Source organism: Tetrao urogallus (assembly GCF_951394365.1).
Source record: "Tetrao urogallus genome assembly, chromosome: 7".
Classification (NCBI taxonomy): domain Eukaryota; kingdom Metazoa; phylum Chordata; class Aves; order Galliformes; family Phasianidae; genus Tetrao; species Tetrao urogallus.
In genome coordinates this window covers 20,822,359-20,842,250 of record NC_136820.1, presented here as the reverse complement: position 1 = coordinate 20,842,250, position 19,892 = coordinate 20,822,359, and the positions used below count along the sequence as shown (strand labels likewise).

The 19,892-nt window shown below is 40.4% G+C and overlaps 1 protein-coding gene across 1 annotated transcript in view; it reads left to right on the top strand.

The window, feature by feature from the left end:
- Positions 1 to 2,715: 2,715 nt before the first annotated feature.
- Positions 2,716 to 19,892, top strand: part of STK31 (serine/threonine kinase 31) — a gene marked incomplete at both ends in the record, with an annotated part of 33,034 nt that continues 15,857 nt past the window's right edge. Inside the window, 10 exons of the mRNA XM_079538380.1 lie at positions 2,716 to 2,767; positions 3,361 to 3,413; positions 4,834 to 4,932; positions 5,859 to 5,933; positions 6,692 to 6,850; positions 7,889 to 8,241; positions 9,947 to 10,133; positions 12,004 to 12,128; positions 12,795 to 12,954; positions 17,036 to 17,158. Coding sequence (XP_079394506.1) covers positions 2,716 to 2,767; positions 3,361 to 3,413; positions 4,834 to 4,932; positions 5,859 to 5,933; positions 6,692 to 6,850; positions 7,889 to 8,241; positions 9,947 to 10,133; positions 12,004 to 12,128; positions 12,795 to 12,954; positions 17,036 to 17,158 — 1,386 coding nt within the window. The remainder of the gene's footprint in view (positions 2,768 to 3,360; positions 3,414 to 4,833; positions 4,933 to 5,858; positions 5,934 to 6,691; positions 6,851 to 7,888; positions 8,242 to 9,946; positions 10,134 to 12,003; positions 12,129 to 12,794; positions 12,955 to 17,035; positions 17,159 to 19,892) is intronic.

Below are 19,892 nucleotides of genomic sequence, written 5' to 3'. Positions count from 1 at the left end.
AGAGATGTAAGGTTGTTTGCCCTTAAGAGCTCTTGAACATGACTCTTGGACTGAAGGTTTTCAGGTGTTGTCTGCTGAGACTTTATAGCAAGAGCTGGCAGAAGCTTTAAAAGCTTTGATTCTCATCAGAGAACTGAAGGTGGTGCCTGTATGTACCATACTGGCAGAGGAAATCAGGGGAGGTGCAATGCATTTGGGCAACTTCCTTTTCTTCAAACAGCAGCTGTGCAAAAGAAGGAAGGCTCCTGGAAGTGCGTGTGAGTCATACAGTGACTGATGGAGGTGGCTGGATCTGAGTGCAAACAGAATAAAGGCTTGTGACTGCTCTGCACGGCGACGTGTGCTGTGTTGCTGTTACCTTAGTTTAAATGCATTATATATTGAAGTGTATACTGAATGTTTAAAACGGATCTTTACCTTTAAATTCTACACTGTTACATATGGTTTTATCTTAATAAATAAAAATACTGATTTGAGCTCCCTCTTCTGGTCCTTATAAGCAATCATTTCTATAGTACCTTGCGTGGTTTTGCATTTTGCAGTAGAATTACAAGAAAAAAAACCCCCACGTAGATAACATTTCTAAAAAATGGCAAATATACAGAAAAAAATAATTTTATTTCTGTTTTTCAAGAGATTATTACAAAATAAAGTGAGAAATGTATTCCAACAGTCTTCTATTTATCCCTATAGCTGTAGCCATTGGAGAACACAGTTCCGGAAATGTATGTGTACATTTCAAAGATGAGATGTATCACAACAATATACTTTACAGGGAGAGGTTTTGATAGTTTCATTTCTCCATTGGAAGAAGGAAAGAAAAAGGGAAAGGGAAAGGGCAGAGGAAGAGGAAAAGGAAAGGGAAGGGGAAAGGGAAAGGGATGGGGGAAGAGAAAGGCAGTGAAGGGGAGTGAAAGGAAAGGGAAAAGGAAAAAGGGAAGGAAAAAGGAAAGGATTTAAGTTAAAAATACTTGCCAATTTGAAATGCTTGATTTGCCCAAATCCAGTTTTACTGAACTTCACACATCATTAACTCTTTTTTATCCTAGTCAATCTGTTAAAATTTTGTTCCATGCTTAAACACATTTAAAATTTCCAGTATAATGACACTAAAAAGTCATTACATGTAATTGATAATACTTTATAGTTGGAAAACAGTGGGATTTTAAAAATATCAACTGCATTAGATATTGTGTAGGAGTTCTAACCTCTTTTCACCAGTGTTGACGACTTTCAAGTAAAAGCAAGTTGGTTTGTTGCTACAAGGCATACTTTTGACTTCTTGGTACTACACTGTAGAACATCTTGCAGAATTTTTAGTATCCTTATATGAAAAAATCAGTGAAATATATTTTATAATGTTGCTGGCTGTGAAAACTGGAGACTGCTGTCATGTCTTATGTGAAATTTGCAGATCAGAACGACTCTCAAAGTAACTAATCCAAAATTATCCTAAAAAAACCCCACATAATTTTTGTACTTCTATTAAAAAAAAGGAATTTTGTTAAAGGTAAAAGCAGAGATCAGATGCCAAGTGTTTGCCACTGACAGCGTTCATGAAAGAGCTCAATTTCATGTGCACTTGTTGACAACTTGTTTCCTGAGAGAGGTTCTGGACTTTGGACGGAATGTTGGAAGGCAGATAAGTTATCACTTCATGATTTATCTGTGTGCATCTATCTGTCATTCAGCTGCACACATTAACTACTCCTGACTCTGATCCAAGGAATCGGGCAAGGAGATACGGGGATTTGTCGTAATAGAGAGCTCTAACCCGTTCAAATGTGTAGGTCTGAGGCAGCACTTAGCCACTATTCGTGTTTAGAATAATTGGCTTTCAAACGAGTACTTGCCATTATTACAGTGCTCAGAGTAGAAGATGATTTTTTTCACTAGTGTTCATCCTCTATGGAAAAACTGAGGTGTAATATTAATGACACTAAAGACTAGCCAGCGATAAGGGAAGGAGAAGGGGTTCCTTCTGATTCTCTGATGCTAAATATAAAATGTGTGTCTTTCTCAGGTTGGGAGGAAGGGAACTGTGTGAATTCACAGCCAGCAATGGTGCAGAATGGTGCAATCAGTGCAGAATTACTTTTGCAAGTTGTCAGAGTCTTTCTTGCACGTCGTGCATATTAAACGGCTCGTTGACAAGTCTCTGTAACGCACTGATCGGGCTGCCCAGGGGAGCAGCGGGCTCACCGTCCCCAGAGTGCGTAAGGCACTGAGGGACGTGGCCGGTTGGCACCGTGGGGATGGGCTGGTGGTTGGGCTGGATGATCTTTCCCAAACGTAATGATTCTACTCTAGGATTCTAACGAAAGCAGACCTGCTGCCGCTCCAAAACGAAGCGGTAAACACACTGAGCTCTCGCCGCCCTGCCCCAGGGCCTCGCTCCCTCAGCCGCCCCCTACCACGCATGGCAGCCCCGGGGCGCTGTGCGCACGCGCAGGGCCAGCGGCGGGAAACTGCGCGAAAGGCGGCAGCGCGTGCGAGGGCCGAGTCTTCGGCGGTGGCGCCGTGCGGTGGGGCTCCTTGTGGTTAAAAGCGCTGTGAGCTCCTTCAGCGGGGTCCAATTTGTGGGTAAGGTGAGAGCAGAGAGGGGGGCTGAGGGGTGGAGATCTTGCTTTTAGCGGGAGAAGGGTCTTATGGCTGTATAGGTGATGCTGCCTTTTGCTTCAGCTGAAGGGAGTCTGTGGTGTTGCAGGGGCAGTCATGAGTTCTGTCATGGGTGTTTGTGTGGATGAAGGCACGGACAACGGAAAAGGTAATGTGAAGTTTTTCTTCATCAAGCAGTGTAATCTTGAGAATAGAGTTAGCCTGGTTTTGCCTGGGGTGGAGTTTTGCTTTACAGCGCCCGGTGTGATGCTGTTGTGACTGCAGGAGAAAAGCAGCGCTGGTAGCACAGCGGTGTTTCAGTTGTTGCTGAGTAGCGCTGCGCCGAGCCACGGACCTGTCAGTTTCTCTGCTGCTCCTGCTGTACTGCTAGGAGGGGTGGGAGGGAGCAGAACCACAACGGCTGACCTCAGATATTCCCTACCCTGGGGCAATATGTGAAAAAACCGTGGAACTGAAGAGTTGCTTGCGTGCGGGCTGTCTGGGCATTGGTTGGCAGGTGGTGAGCAGTTGCTTTGTGTACTGCTTGTTTGGTATATTTATGTATTAATATCATATCCTTTTTTCCTCTGCCTTATTTTTTTTTAATCTCAAACAGTGACTTTTTTTTGTTTCCCCCCCTGTTCTCTTCCCCCACTCCATCGAGAGGTGGGCAGTGAACAAAGGGCTGTGTAGTGCTCAGCTGCTGCTGGGTTAGACCACCACAAATGTTTCATTACTATTTTTTTTTCTTCCTCCTTCAAGCTGAGGATGTTGTGGGCTGTCATGTTGAAGATGCCATAACGTTTTGGGCACAGGTGAGTTTAAAAAAGAAGGTTATTCTAGATCTCAGAATCACAAGTGCTGTATCATTTAAAACTGAAATCAATCACTTTTCTAAAAAGTCAAAAATAATTGTCTGTCCATCTGTTTGAACTGTAGCCAGGTTTTCGTAGAATCGCTGTGGTTGGAAGAGATCACTAAGATCAAGTTCAGCCATCAGCCCATCACCACCATGTCCACTAATCCATGTCTCTTAATGCCATATGGATGCGTTTCTTGAACACCTCCAGGGATGGTGACTCTACCACCTCTCTGGGTAGTTGGTTCCATAAATGTTTGGTAGCCATTTGGTTTTTTAAAAAAAAAAAAAAAAAAAAAAAAAGTTTTCGATATTACCTGCAAAATACTGCAGCAGGCGACAGGAGTACTCCAGGAGGCAGGTTGGGTGTTGGTGAGTGTCTTCTGCTCTGTGGGACCCATTTCAGCTGAACTGAACAGGGAATTGTTTGAGGCATCAGGTCCCTTCCATTTTAGGCTGTGTGGGCAGGAGGGAGGTATGAGTAAGGTGAAAAGCAGCAGCTTTCATTAATGGGTGCAGAAGGGAGAAGAGAAAACCAGGTGGCTTCGGGTTTACGTGATCTGTTGACTGATGGAGTGTGTGTTAGTCAGCACCTGTCTCACTGCGAGCCCCATGGGCACAGCAGGCACTGGCCATGTTAATAAGAGCTAGGGGGGAGAGAGCAACCTTTGCTTGTACTGTTTATGTAACAGCTTCCTCTTTTAAAAGAAAAGTAGATGTAATAGTTCATTCTCCTTTGCATTCTTACCCTGGTGTTCTGAGTCTTGGTTACAGTGTTTTATTTCATATTGCAAAGTGCAGAAATTAGGAGTGTACTTCTGAGGATGACAGAATGTTTGGCTGCACTGATGTTTTCTTTCAGAGCTCTGAATGTTTTGCTTTGAGTTACGTGTAAAATTGACATTGAATGTATACCATGCTATTGGATCTGACCCAGCCTCTCAGTGGTTCACATAACCAAGCTGTAACTAGAAAGTGTCTGCTTTGCTTTGCTAAACCAAAACCTAAACCTTCAAAGTAAGGAGATGAGAGGTATGCTAGGGCTGTTGTCTCTTGGGTTTATGGAGAGAGATACAAAGAACACTGAACATGTACAAAAGTTTGTGAGGTGGGATCTTTGTATTTCTTGCAGAATCTGGTAATTAAACAGTTAAAAATGCTCTATGTGGACTGTTTATTTGGGATATATTTATCTGCCTCTCCATGAAGTTTTGAAAGATGAGAGCAGGCTTCCAAGTACAGTTAAAACCATGAAGTTCTAAACTTTAAGGTGGGACATTACTCCAGCGGCTGTGCAACTGTTCTGACTTCGTTTTTTGTAAGCATCAAGCAGCTATTAAAAATTGCAGTAACTCATGCCCTCTCTCCACACCTAGAATATCAGTAGCTGCAACGACCTCTTGAAGTTAAGTTGTGCTCTGGCAGAAGCTTGTCCTCGGGCTCAAGCAGCATTTGGCAAGCTTGATTTTAATAAGGTACGTAGGTTATGCATATATAAAATTTGTTTTTCCCTTGGATGTAAAAGCTTTAATTGAATGCAGCCATTTTCTTTGCTGTCTTATTGGTCTTTATGTTGTGGGTCTGTGTTCTCCAAACCTATTTAAGAACTGCTGTTGGCCCTAACGAAAATGCTTAGTTGTTGTGTGCAAATTTTATTTCTTTCTTCAATTCAAACCTCAATTAAATTAGGCAACCATGTATGTGTGCGTATATACATGGATATGAAATGATGGTTTGTAACTACAGAGCAATGCTTTTCTAGAGAAGGGATTCTTTGCTGCCTCAGAAAGTGTGGAAGATCAGATGAAAATCTGTAGTGCTTAGTGGGCTATACAAAGTGGTGTTAAGAGGATAAGAAGGATACCTTTAGTTGCAGTTTTATGCAACTTTAGCCTATAAAGAGTGGTAACAACTTTTGTGTGAACTGCTGATGGCTTGCTGCAGAAGAAGATTTAATAAAACAGTTTATTTTTGAGCTGTTTATTGTGTAGGTGAATGGCTGCCTGCCTTCCTCTTGAAGAAAACCCATTGACAGCAAACTGAGCCCATTGTGGTGTGACTGTTCCTTTGTTCAGCTTACTAAGCTGTCAGTGCCAATTCGATGTTGTAGCAACGCGTTTGTAGGAAAAAAACATACGAACCTGCTGTGTAAAACGTTAGTTTTTATAGTTGTGAGATTTTCTTTGAGTATTGTTTGTGGAGTAGAGGTTTATAGTTTTTGAAGCATCTAGCAAATGTTGTTATGAGAGATGGAACATCAAATGCATCACTTTGTTTTTGGAGTGCTGTTGAGATCATTCTAGCAGAGCGAAAATAAGATTTGCAGTATATTACGAATATCGTTTTGATCTATGTTTATGTTTTCAGATTGCAGTTCTTGACTTTTCTGCCTAATTTTCAGATTTATGGTGGCTGTTTCTCTGAAGATAGATGTTGGTACAGATGTATGGTGCAGCGTATGATCAACAGTGAAAAGGCAGGAACAATTTTTTTTTCCAGTTTTTATGCATTTGTCAGCTTTTTTATTTTCTGTGCTCCTGTGGGAAATAAATGCAACTCCTTCCTCCTTCTTCTAACCTTCCTGTCTGAATAAATACAAAAATCACTGAATATGGATGTGTGACAGAAATCCAAGCGACCCGTAATTTTGAATGTTGCTGATGAGAAGACTGACAAGACGTGCCATACTTGCAAAGTGCTGTTGGGATGTCTTGGAAAAAAAACCAAAATCACAAGTGGTAATTCATGTTGTTAAACGACGCAATTTAATTTCAAGCTGCTGAGAGGTGAAAACGGTAGTTGTTGTGTGATGTGTTAGCGCTGATCCGATTGCACCAAAAGGCTTCTTTGTCACTTTGGGTGGCTGACACAGAAGGCTTGTAGATCCACTTTAAAATCATGATTTCTGAACGCCTTAGATTGTGTATCTGCCTATGGGAGGAAGTCTTCTGTATTACTTCCAAGTTGTAGTTCTTGGGAGGGGGGGAAAGGAATATTGTCAATAAATGTCCTGGTAATCAAAGGTTTTTCAGTTCTTACGCAGTTCTTTAACTCTCTGAACTTTCTTTGAAGGGTGTGTTAGACTTAGTATGGGAGGGTCTGATTCCTGCCTCACACACAGTACTGTGTCACACACGCCTGTTAAAAAGCTTGTGCTGTAGTTCTTCTCAGTGCACGTTTTGGTAGGAGGTTCACGTAACTTCTACTTAATTATATTTTATGTCATTGTTACAGTGTCAGGTATTATACATTGACTATGGAAATTCTGAGATTATAAATAGATCAGAAATAGTTGAAATTCCTGAAAGCTTGCAATATCCAAGCATTGCCAAGAAGTACAGACTCTGGGGACTGCAGTTACCAGCTGATCAGAACTTAAGCATGTTTGACCAGGTGAGTGGCAGATTTTGAAGCACTTATGATGTGCCTGCAACAGACGGTGCCAAATGTCTGTGTAGTGTCTTGAGGAGTTTTCGATGAGCTGAGTGTTCAGCTGTGATAGCAAGACATGCTGAGAAGCTCTGATTGCTTGCCCTGAATGTACTCCAGAAGCTAAAATGGTGTGGTTCACGGTGTCCTGGGGAGGGATGATTTTTAGAGTACGCTTTTGCAGTTCTGTGTACTCAGCAGCTGCTGCCAACAAGACTGATAACAACTCAGAGCTGTTCTGAGTGGCTCTACTCAGTCTAGTTTTGAGAAGTGATCTTCTTGTGGACACCTCCAATTCTGCACTCTTAAAATTATGCTCTGCCACTCTCAGCTGCCTCGAGAGCGGCAGTTGCCAGGGGAGCTGAACAGGGAGTGGCTGTCCTGCCTGCTGTGTGGCTCTGTGCCATTCAGAGGAGATACTGAGACCCCTTGTGTATAGTCTCTTCCCTGTGTCCTATTCACATTGCTTAATGTGATGAGGATGTGAAAATCTGTTATGATTTCTGGTTGGCTTTTGTTTGCTTGTTTTTTTTCCATCACTTTGTATTGCTTGTGGTAGAGCTTTCTTTGCTTGCTGTGTGTTGAAATATCTCTTTCCTTCCTCCAGTCTCTTCCACTCTTAATTTTAAGTGATGGCAGCTTATGTTCAGATGTTCAGGCTGAACAAAAATCAAAATTGCTAGTTTATATTTTAGTTAGTGGCATTTTGGACTCGCTATCTATAAATGATACCAAATGCTTTGAAGTTAAATAATGAGCGAGAAATATTGGTGATGTCCAATCTGGTGTTAACAGAGATTAGATCAGGTAGAGGCAGAGTTGCACAGATGCACTGTTGTTTCAGAATAAGTGTGTCAAACATATGAAGCTTTATTTGTGTTGCTCCTTGGGTTTTGGTCTTAAATTCTGTTTTGTTTTGGTTTCATAGCAGAAAGTTGTCTAAAACGAGCTGTAAGTTTTCAGAATGACTGGTACACAACATCAGTATATTTTACTTCACAGGGGAAGACATTCTTGGGTAGCCTCGTTTTTGAAAAAGCAATAAAAGTACGGCAGAAGGCCAGGCAGAAGGATGATATCATTCTTGTCCAGGCAGAATGTGAAAAAGTAGACATAGGAGAAGAGGTGGCCAAGGCGGGATTTGCTGAAAAGTGCAGATCTCTGGGAAGCACTGAAGATGTGGAAAAGAGAGAAGATGCCGTGCAAAACCAGCGTAAGAAGATGAAAGCTCCTGCTCCTCTGTGGGTGAACAGGCCTGGTCATGTGCTGTGCAACCGTCCCACAGCGGTCTTGGACCCTGTAGCTGCCACTGCAAGGAATCAGGCTTTTGCTGGAAACCGTGTGATTCTTACAAAGTAAGGCAGTGGGATGTCAGGGAAAGGTTTGTGTGAGTGTGTGATCGGTGTAGTTGCTGGGATGTGTTTATGTGAGAAGGTGGTGGGTAAATGATTATCTGAGATGAAAGGTTCTTCTCCTGTCTTCCCAGCATCCAGTAATGCTGGTACTGAGTGGAAGAGAGATACAAAAGCACGTGTGTGGCGTGCTGTGGTAATGGGAGTTAGGGCAGTAACCTGTACAAAACCTATTCTTACTGTTGTTGCATGCTGTTCTTCATTTGCTTTCCAAAGAGAATTTTGTTTGTCTTAATGTAACACTTCTCAAAAAGTAGAAAGTATGGCATCTATTAAGCAGTGAACCTTAGTTGGAAGTGAAGGTTGCAGGGTATTGGGCCTCTTGGAGATTCTGCACTGACAGTCAGTGATGTTCCTTTATGCATCTGCTTAATTGCCACAGGCTTATCTCTGAGAGTCTTTGTTACTACTCCATGTTTATTTACATGTGTTAAAACTCATGGACTCAAATGTGGAATGTGAAAGTACATTCACCTGGCAGGACAAACATTTTGGTTATTTATTTGTGCAGGAGCTCAACTGTGTGTGCTGGTAAGAAATAAAGCCAGCAATTGCAGTCTGAAGGCTTTAGGGGGTAGTGATGTCTGCAGCTGGTAATTACATTGACAAGAGCTAGTGGTAACTTGGCAGTTTGAGTTGTCAGAAATCTTTTAAAATAAACTTGTCCTACAATTGCTAGGATTGCCATGGCAGCAGGCTGCTGGGGAAGATGTTTGTGGATGGAAAAGATGGTACTTCTCATTCAGAGAGCTGCAGTGATGTAAGAAATCATATTCTTAAAGGAAAAAAAAAAAAAAACCCACAACAAGAAACCAACCCCAAACACCCTGGGTTGGTTAAATTTGCAATTAAATCACATAGGCAGTTCTGTGCTGTTAACAAATACTAATACGAGATGAAGTGCTCTTTAAAGAAGTCTGAATTCACAGTGTAGTGCCTTATCATAAATCACTTAAATACTCTGAGCTGGCCTGATTTCTGAGTTACATACACCCCAAATCTAATTTTTAAAAAAGAGACAATAATTGTTATTATCTAATATTATTGTTATGTGATTCTTGCTGTTGAGCTGGCACCGTACCCCAAAGAATCCTGTCTGGTCTGAGTGGTTGGCAGCTGCAGATCCTTTATTCCATTTCCACATATTCTGGTGATTTTAGCATGTTGCAGGAGGGCTGTAATCATGAAGGAGAATGAGGTGGAAAGAAAAACTGTGATGTAAGTAATGCCATGCAGGGGTAGAGATCCAAAATGCTTCCCTTAAAGTAGTTCAAAAAGAAAAGTCTATTCAGTAGGTATAAAATTGAAATTATTGGCTACTGTGGGTCTGATGTGTGGTACAGCAAGATGGTTTGGTTTCTTTGGATGGAGAGGCATTTGAGTTAGCAATAGTAAAACATAAAGGGTTCTCTTCAAATGATGTATGAATGTTGTGCTTCTTGATTGTTTTCTTCTTCAGTGTTGTGTAAAAGTCTTTGAAGACTCCAGTGGACAGAGTTATAAATTGTGAAGAAATAAAACACAATCATGTAGATGCTTTTATAGTCTCCTTAGGGGTGTTTTGTAGTCGTTACTGAAACTATGATAGCATGAACAAATGCACATTGTGGTGGGTTTTGTCTTGTTAATTCCCCTTAATTTTTTAAAGGGACAAAACACCAGCTTCTGCCCCAGTGCTTAACAGAAGTTTGGCGTGTGTAAGAGATCAGAACCTGGCTGAAGAGAATGACATCTTTGAAGAGGAGAAAGAAACTCAAAGAAAGGAGAATGTAAATCTGTTGAGAAGACAGAAGGAACTAGAACTGGAAGTCGAGCATCTGAAAGGTGAACTTCAGGTATGTGAACATTATTATTATTTTTTTTAAATGCAAGCTTCTTTGCTGGTTGCAGGTGTTTTTCATGGTGCTTCTGTCTTGTAGTTTCTTCAGGCTGCAGTTCAAGGCTGTGCTCTGCTGTTGGAAATACAACAGGATCACACTGGTTGGACAGAGACTTGGTTTTCCCCAGTGCAGGGCATGCTGGCAGTGTTGTCACATGCACTGTGGTCCAGGCTGCACCCTCACTCCCTTGGGTGTACGTAGCAGCTTGCTGCTGCACTTAGTGCAGTTTGAGCTTTGAGTTTTGCATTTTGTGATTAAAAACATGTTTTGTTTCTAAGGATGTTGTCCAGCCTTTTTTTCCTCGCTTAAAGGCTAAATAAAACTCTGTATGCTAGGCTGAAAACTCCAAAGCATCACAGAATTGCAGCAGCTATTGAATTTTAGGACTGGAGGAAAATGTTTGTTTTCTGAATTGCTGCTTAATAGAAAAGATACAAATACCACATGCTTGTATTTCTTCCAGGGAAATGCAGTTCTTCCTAATGTTGTGTGAGAAGTGCAGTGCTTAATTACTGATAGGCTTCAGAATGCTGTGTGGTTTTGTGTGGTAAACAGCAAGAGTGAGAAGAGGTCAGTGTGTGAAGGGATGTAATTCTTGTGTGAGTTGAGGAAAAAATCTTGCAACCTCTTAAACGTAGAGATAAGAAGGAGGATGTAGCATTGTGTAAAGCATTCTGATGCCCTCAATACTGAGATTGTGAAGAAGAGCTCCTTCCTATTTCTCTCTTGCTTTAATGGGACTACTGGTAACCAGGCTCTCCCTTGAATACCCATGTTTCTACGTGCACTGACCTGTTACAATTGTTTGTCATCAGCTAAAGATACCAAGTTTGTGCACTAATGCAAATTAAATTTACAAATATCAGTGTAGGATCTGAAGCTAACAAAAAGTTCCTTAAATTCAAGGAGTTCTTGGAAGTGTTTCTTAACTATATTCTGATTTTTTTTTTTTTTTTTAAGGTGTTTTCTACAAATTTTAATTACCTTTTTGTTGACTGGAAGTAAATGCTTTAAAAGAAACGGTTGTGGATGTTTGCTGAAGTATGAAAATCTTTGCTTGTTGCTAAAAACACTGAAGTGATGTGTTTTTAGAAAGGGCTATGGGTGATGGTTGCTGCTTTAAGGAGTGCTTCAGAAATGTCCTACAGTCAGTAGGCTTTAAATGCTCATCAGTAAATACAAAACTGTGTGTGTAGTGTGAGGTGGGTGTTTTTGTTGGGGGAGGTTTACTGTATGTAATACATATGTAGCAAGTCTAGAGAGGTTGACAGTCTCTGAAGACTGTTCTAATACTTGAAATGGGGTTTATAAGTGCATCTCAGTGGTATGAAAGCAAGGGCTTTTAACTTCAGGTTGTCCCTTGTAGAATGTAGCCTGATTATTTTTTTTCTTTGTTTTTCTGCTGAGAAAATTCTTTGTGGGAAGATCCGTATGGTTGTGAAGTACAGTAAGAACTGTACTGCACTGTTTTAGGTGTGATTTTGGGAGTAAGGAGTTGAATGTGGTCCCAATAGTGACTTCCCTAGACTAATATTTGCAATTTGTCAGTAAGAAAAGAAAAAATTCCATATTGTCTTAAGGGATGCTGGCAAATGGGGAGTACACTTAAACACATTACTACTAAAATGAGAGGAAGGAAATGAGCCAAGGACTGACAAGAAGCTATTAAAAGGAAAAACATTTTCATATTGGTTTTTGTGTTCCTGGGCATTTTGTCAGTGTTTCAATAGCAGCTAGGCTTTTAAAGGTTTAAACTGTGGTCTGTGTGTTAGTCATCCCAGCTGATTCTGTCTTTCTGTCTGAAACATTACTCCAAAATTGACAGATGACTAAACAAGAGAAGGAAGAATCCAGGAAAAGAGCTGAGTATCTCGAGGAAACCCTGCAGAAGTACGTTGGAACAAAAATGAAAGATTTGGCTGCTAAGGTGAAGATGTTGAAAGAAATTAGGTATGTATTTGTTTCTAACATAGTACTTTTTATTGTTGCCCTCTTTATCCTCTGAAAGCATACTTTCATTTCCCAGGTTCTTTTCTAGGACAAGTACTGTGTTGGGAGGGTAATCCCCAAAGCCAAGGCTTAAACTTGAGGTTTTTTTTCTTATCACACTGGGATTTGTGTTGCCTTTCAATTCCAGCGTTAAGGAAGATGCTCATTACTGTTTAGTTTAGATATCTTTATTGCTGGTAGAGGTATATCTCATTGGGTACTTGAACTTAGCTCTCTAGTATTAAAAGAAGGAATGAAGCTGCAAGGGGCTGAGACTTGAAATAGAAATGACCGTCAGTGCCTTTAAGAAGGAGCATACATAATACTCACGTGTTCATAACAGTTGAATAAAGAAAATGTAGAGGGGCAAAATAATACAGAATAGAAATTAAGAGTGTAATACTGAGATATAATGGACGTACTCTTCGTACTTCCTCAAAGAGGGGTTTAACATCTGAGGGAGGCACGCTGCTACTACTGCCTTGTGGTAGAAACTAGGTGGACATGATAGTTGTCAAGCTCTGTATGCGGAAAGTGAGCGAATAGCACTGAGTTCTAAAGTGTTTGAGTTCTGGGGAAAAATAAGTATTTTCTGGATAAAAAGTCTGTTTCTTCCTTAATATTCAGGCGTGCAAAAAAGAATGCTGGTTTTGGGGAGCAGCTTTCACAAGCCATAAAACTGGTTACAGAAGGAAATATCACTGTTCCGTGTTCCTTGGAAAAAGTGCAGAAGCTTTGGACAGAGTATGACTTGGCTCAGGAGATGATTCAGTTATGCAAAAATGGGGTACGTTTTGACAAGAGCATTTTAGTCTTGTGAGTGCACCGGGATATCATGGGCACAGCAAGGAAATGCTACCTGGCAAAAGGCAGACGTCAGATCTCTGTTACCTTTCTGCAACTGATAAGTTTATGAACTGTTATTTTTCTATTAGACTACTTTGACACCCTTGATAGTTATGAAAACATGTAAGCATATCAGAATGCATTGACTGAAGGTCTTCTATTCTGTAATAATTAAAAACCACTTCAGCTGTGCAGCTGATGTGTCTTTAAAGCCTTTCTTGAAGTAGTGTGCCACTACAGTATTATGTAAGTCCCTCCCGTGGGGGCGTGTAGGGAAATTGATATGCAAGTAGCAACTGTGCAGGCAGATGGGCTTGTATGGGGGAAAGATGCCATCTAGTGTAACTTCTCAGCTGCTACAATCAGTGAAAGCCTGCCTGAGTATGTAAGAAGTGGCTGTAATGATAAATATGCTTATGTACTGCCTCTTGTTGGAGGTGCTGCTTTTGAGAACAGGAGGGTTCTGTGCTCTGTGGCAGGTGGTGTGGTGTGGTGGGGCTGGGGAAGTAGCAGTGCTCTGGGAACATGACAGCAAACATGTTGTGTTATCATATATAACCTGAAACCTTTTTAAATGTCTTTGCTGAAGAGGTATTGCAGCATTTCAGTGAATTTAATGGCTCATGAAATGGACTGAAAAATAATAAGCCATATGGTTGAATAAAATACATTCTGTTTTTGTGCAGGGCAAGAATTAGAACATCTGTAGCATAGCTCACATTCAGTTGATGTAGGTGAGAAGAGATTCTTTCATTTACTGAAAACTTAGTCAAATGCTTAAGATAATGTGTTAGTAAACATACAGCACTTTGGGCTTGCTTTGTACAGGCTGGCAACATATAGAAGAGTAGCTGCTGCTGCTACTTTTCTCTCCTCTGAGTTGCTAACCCCAGAAAGCAGCATTCATCCAGGAAAAGCTTCCTGAAAAGAGGTCTCAGTTTTGAAGAGTGTTTCAGGCTTTTCTTTCTTTTCTTTCTTTAAGTGAATTTACTTTTATATGTTAGAGCATCTTGGTATTGCCATTCTTTTTAGTTGTGGGTGGCTAACAGTGATGTTGTCTACAGGATGCATTGTAGTGTTGAACTGTTAGAGCAGTTGAAATGCTATGGCCAGGCTGCACTGTGTTCTTCCAGGTATGTTTGTTTTAGCACTGTGTTTCATGTTGGCAAGGTGTGGCCTTGCAGCAGCCTGAAAACCAGTTCTGTTCAGAAATAAACCCCCTGCCTTCCTTCTTGGCATTGTTCCTAATTACCTTAAACTAAGGCGTAAATGAATGGTGGCACAAACTCTTATGACTTCTCAAGAGCCTTCTGTGGCTTTCGAAGATTCCTGCTGTGGAAGGTTGTCATGACAGTGTCACTAATATTTTAAATAGGGGAAAAGGAGAAAAGACAGGAGTTCTGCTGAGTGTCAGGTATCCCCTAGAGTGCCTGAGAACTGCAAAGGGTGTGCAGCTGGGATTATGTGCTGAAGAGTAGAGCTCCCTTGAAGAGCTAATTTAGTTTTCAAGATGAATTGCTGGAAGCAGGGCATTCCAAGGCTCTTGTAGAACTTGCCTGCAGATATAAGAAATGTCCAAGGTGCTCACAGTAAAATGATCTGCTTGTTATTCTGCTTGATGTCCTTATTTAAATACTTAACAAATATTTTTAATAGCCAGCAACATCAGCATACTCAGTTGCTCTTTGTTTCCCATTTAGTGAAAATGAGATGCCAGCACATAGGAAGCCCTCTGAACCCAAACAGGTGGAAGAAATAGCTGCCTATTGAGCTGTAACAGATTAAGTCTGTTTGCTTCGTCTGTAGGCTTAGCTGCCAAAACTAGTTTTGTAAGGCTAAATCTTGCTATTAGGTCATCTAATCAACGTGTTCTTCCTTTAACTTTGCTCTCTCCCTGTAACAAATCTGGTTTGTCAGCTCTTGAAAGTAAATGTTTTATCTTGCTTTTGGAGAAACCTAGTGCATCTTAAACAATATTACAGGTAAGCCCAATAGAATTTGAATGCACAGTAAGAGGTGTTTCAGTATTCACGTTCTGTAGTTTCATAGTTGATTTATGCTGATTTAACTTGGTTACTTTTGATTTGTTCTTATTTTTTAATAGTTTCTTCATTTCTTTAGACTAAATATCCTCAAACGAAGGTGTCTGGTTGAATTGTTTAATCTTGAATAAGATGGTTATGTAATGAATGTCTTGGAAGCATAACAATTAGTGAACTGAGATGGTACTGAGGTATGATTTGCATAAAAACAATGTAGGTTGCTCATCTGGAGTGGAAGAGTTTAAAAATGTACCTGAAAGTCATCACAGAATTGGATGTAAACTGTGTGCTCAGTATGGGAAGGATATATACTGAAATAGGAAGGACATTGCTGGTTACTTAAGCAGCTCTTGTGTGAAACTTTACAGAGAGGGTGGCAGCTTTACAGGTAAGGGAACAGGGATAATTGGAAGTTGCTCTGATTGCAGTGTATGCTCTTAGTGTAACTCTGTAATGCAAACACTGCATACTCAGACAGTGTAGGTAGTGTTTTATGGAGTGTTGCTTCATTTATGTTTTGGAATTAGAAATCATATTCAAGGTTTGCTTTATGAAGGTGGGATAAATAGAGCAGTTTAATGAGGATGCTGATTCTAGTGCTAGTTTTAACTATTTCACATCCTGCAAGTTAGTAATTTGCGCTAAATAAAGCCAAAACCTGATGCCAGAAGTAGAGAAGGGCTGAAAACATGGACTAGAAAGTATCCATGGAAATGCATTTTTCTCTTGCATATGACGTGATGGAGGTAAGAAGGCATTGATGAAGTGGTTGCACTACTTAATCCTGCTCGTAGAGCCTTTAATAGTAAAGATTGCTGTTGTTGGAAACAAGTTGCTGAGCTGGACTGGTATTTGGTGTGACTGAGACGAATGGGGTGCTGGGGTTTTCATGTCTGTTTGAGATATGAGATGGATAAATCACTTTTCTAAGTATAGTTTGAGAAGTTTTCAGCCTGTTGATTCCACTGTCTGCTGTTGTGATGAGCTTAAGTCTTTGTAATGTAGGTTTTCAAAATAGGTAATGCTCTCAGGAGTTATGTAACAGGTGTTTCCTGAGGCATCCACTGCTATATGCACCCAGTGAAATGGCAGACGCAGGAAGGAAGGAGACTTGTGGTTCTTAAGCCATGCACTTACCTCCTGGTCTCTCACTCTGTCCTGTACAGACTGTTGAATTGATGCTATGCTTCAGCTGCCATTAGTTGGGGTTTGGTTGCTTGATGGAATCTTCTGCTGCAATTCAGTCTCTATTGTCCCCATTTCTAAAGCAATATTTTGCAGAAATCTTGTCTTAGAAAGCGTTCTGTGTAACAAGGTGTCCTTCAATGTTTTTATGCAGTGTTGAATATTCGTTCACAATCTAGCCTGTAAAAATGATGTGTGTGCTTAGTCACCAGAAATGCCCAGAAAGCAAAGTGCCTTTAAAACTTTTTGGCTGTTTGGTGTTTTCTTAAGCATGGAAGCAATACTTTAAGTTCTGCATTAAAACTTAGTTCACAGATATTTATTTTTTATTATCCAGTCCATTTATGTCTGGCTGGCTGAATAATATCTGCTCAATTGCTGATCTGGATTTTAGGTTTTCAAATAGCATGTGATGCAGTTTGTGGAGGTGAATGTAGAACGTGCCTGTAAGTCTTTACAGCAGGTCTGTAAAGCTGTACTTTGGTTTTTTCACATTCATATGTGTTTTCATATTTCTGTTGGCACACTGTGTTAAATCATTATTGAAAGAACACTGCAAACATGTTTGAGTGTAGATTTCGACTTCCCTCACCCATTTCAAGAGATCTGATCTTGATTAGCCTGTTAGGTGCCTTGTCTGATAGGAATGTGGGATTCTTCTCCCAACAGCAGAGCTGCCAGTTGTCCAGAGGAAACTTTTCATTTCCTACAAAACTACTTAGTGTTCTCTTTTATCATCTGTGTTGCGTGTGGCATTTGTGTGCAAGTTACTGATTTGCTTTTCTTTCTGCATAGGATGAAAGAGATGAGTTGATTATGAAAAGAAATGAGGTGCAGCAAAGCTTGTATTCTACAGTTAAAGAATTTATTTTGGAAGTGGATCAGCTGCTTGTCTGTGAGCGCTCGAACATCTTACAGGTATGGCAGGAGGTCTTATGACTGAGTCTGGAACGTTGAGAGCCTTTGGAAATGTTTTTATTAAATGTTTTATGGCTGTAGACCTAAGCAGCAGATGAAGCATAGGATCTCACTTCTGAGTTAAACTGTACATCTGACACTTGTCATTCCCAGAGTTTCTTGTGATCTTGGTTTTCAGGGTGTTTTGTTTCTAGAAACTAATGATTTTGATCCCAAAATCATTTGGGCAAGAGTTTTATCTTAATGTATTGTGTTTGGTGACTAACAAGAATTCAAAAAACACAGAGAACACAGAAGACTAGCACTGATAAGAACCTAAAATTCAAGAAAATTGTAAGTGAGGAAATAGTCTCTGTAGATGCAGTAGGAACTCTTGAAAATTACTAATGGAAGTACTACCAAACTGGTATTGGGGATTTTTTTACTGGAAATAAATTATTTTCTTCTTTTTTACTGTAGAAATACTACTTTCATTTTGACTGTGCAGGTATACGGACAGTGAAAGGTGTTATTAGTTTGACAGCTTGTACAAATCCTTATTGGGAGTTGGAACTTCATGATCTTTGAGGTCCCTTTGACTCAAGCCATTCTGTGATTCTTCCACAAAAGTACAGGATTGTGTTCCTATGAAGAAATGCCCCATTAAAGGCAGCATGCAGTTTAAAATAAGGTTGGACCAGCATTACTAAAATAAAAGCATCCAGTTTCTAAGGGAATTGCTCAATTTCTAATGGAATTATTTTATAGCACTATTTGGGAGTATGCTTTGATGCACTTTTGGTTACAAGTCTGAAATGCAGGTTAGAAAGAACTTAGAAAAAAGTTTGGATGAGTATGAGTTTTCCATAATGTGGGGCCCTTCATGGCTCCTGGTTTTTTGTTTTTTTTTTTTTTTTTTTCAAACAGAAGAAAACTGTGATGTGTTTTTTGTTTTTTTTTTTTTTTGTTTTGTTTTTTTTTTAATGTAAAGGTTGTGCTGTGCTAATCCACTAGGTGGTAGGCATTAAACGTTCCCTGGATAATTGTACTGCAGTCAAACTGTAATAGTTTGTCTGGAAGATATTTGAAAGAATACTGACATACTGCCGTGTGTATTAACTGAGTTCCGTGCTTTAGCTTAACTGTGTTGATGCCCTTCTCTTTTATTAGAAGGTAGATGATACAAGTAGTTTTTCTGAATAGAACAGGAAGATTGAGTGAGAACTATGGATGCTATGATACGGAGCTGAAGAGGTCATGCTCTTTCCTCTGGGGCAGCACGGTATTTTCCTCTCTCAGAAGAGCAGGAGATTGGGAACTAATGCCTGTCTCACTGAGGCTCTATGTTGCAAACCCACCCTGTCGCATGTTCCTTTTGACTTGAGGCTTTCTGCTGAGAACTGTTACTGGCCTGAGCTACAGACAAATTCAAACAGTTTCCACCTCAGTTGAATCCAGCTGACCCAAATAAACAGTTGTTTTTAGATGCCTGCTTTCCAAGTGGTAAAATTGCATTGGTTAAGAAAAAAAGATGTGTGGGTTTACATATTGTATGTTACTTTACAGTATGCTAGGGTGAGCTGAACAGTTGTGAGCTTTTTCATGTTAGCTGTCCATAAGCATGCAGGCAGCTCCTGGTAGTGTATCCCTTTCCCTGAACTCCACGCTTGCCGTTCCATGCTTGCACATAGTGACTGGTTTCAATGTTGGTGGGCCATTGAACAGACTTTGGATAGCAGCTTGTTATTCTTCTGAAATCTGTTCCCATATCCTTCTGCTGATAAAGCTGCTAGTGCTTTAGGAAAGTATGTTTATGTAAAAGATAAATGGGAGGAAATAGGACTTATTTATAGGACTCTTTTCTTTGAGGACTGTCTGGAATGTGTTCAGGTGCTCTTCTGGTGTGACAGGTTCTGTTTCTGTAGACATGTCTTATTCATATAAAGCTTGTGCCACCTGGCTCACTGGAAATGACTGTTTTAAACAACCTATTATACTGACTACATGCTATTTGCAATCAAGTTAGAATTTTATAAGATTCTATTTTATTGCCTTTTGGAAAGGCTCTTGATTGAGTGCCTTAAATTGTTACATGTTGCTTTTTCAGTAGCACTGACTGAGTTTGAAAGAGCGTTTCATGTTGACTAAGCTGAAAGCTGTCACATAAGGAAGAGAAAGAAGTGTTCTGCTGTTGTTTTTTTTGTCTGCATCAGCAAGATTTTTTAGGGAAGGCCTGTGATACTTAAAACTTTTCCATCACGGAAGAGAAAAAAGTGCAACACTATGTATAAGTAAACTTTCATTAGCCCTTTCTAGAATTTCTTTAGTCACCTTATTGCAGGGAACAATGTGTGTAAGTGAAATAGTCCATCTTCAGGATAGACTTTGAAAGCTGAAGAATGCCACTTATTACAAAAGCACAAGGCAATGTAGTCAGATCATAGAATCATATGGGTTGAAAAGGACCACAATGCTCATCCAGTTTCAAACCCCTGCTGTGTGCAGGGTCACCAACTACCAGCCCAGGCTGCCCAGAGCCACATCCAACCTGGCCTTGAATGCCTTCAGGGATGGGGCGTTCACAACCTCCTTGGGCAACCTGTTCCAGTGCATCATCACCGTGTGTGGAAAAACTTCCTCCTAACATCTAACCTAAATCTCCTCTGTCTTGGTTTAAAGCCATTCCCCCTTGTCCTGTCACAATCCACCCTTGTAAGCAGTCATTCTCCCTCCTGTTTATACGCTCCCTTCAAGT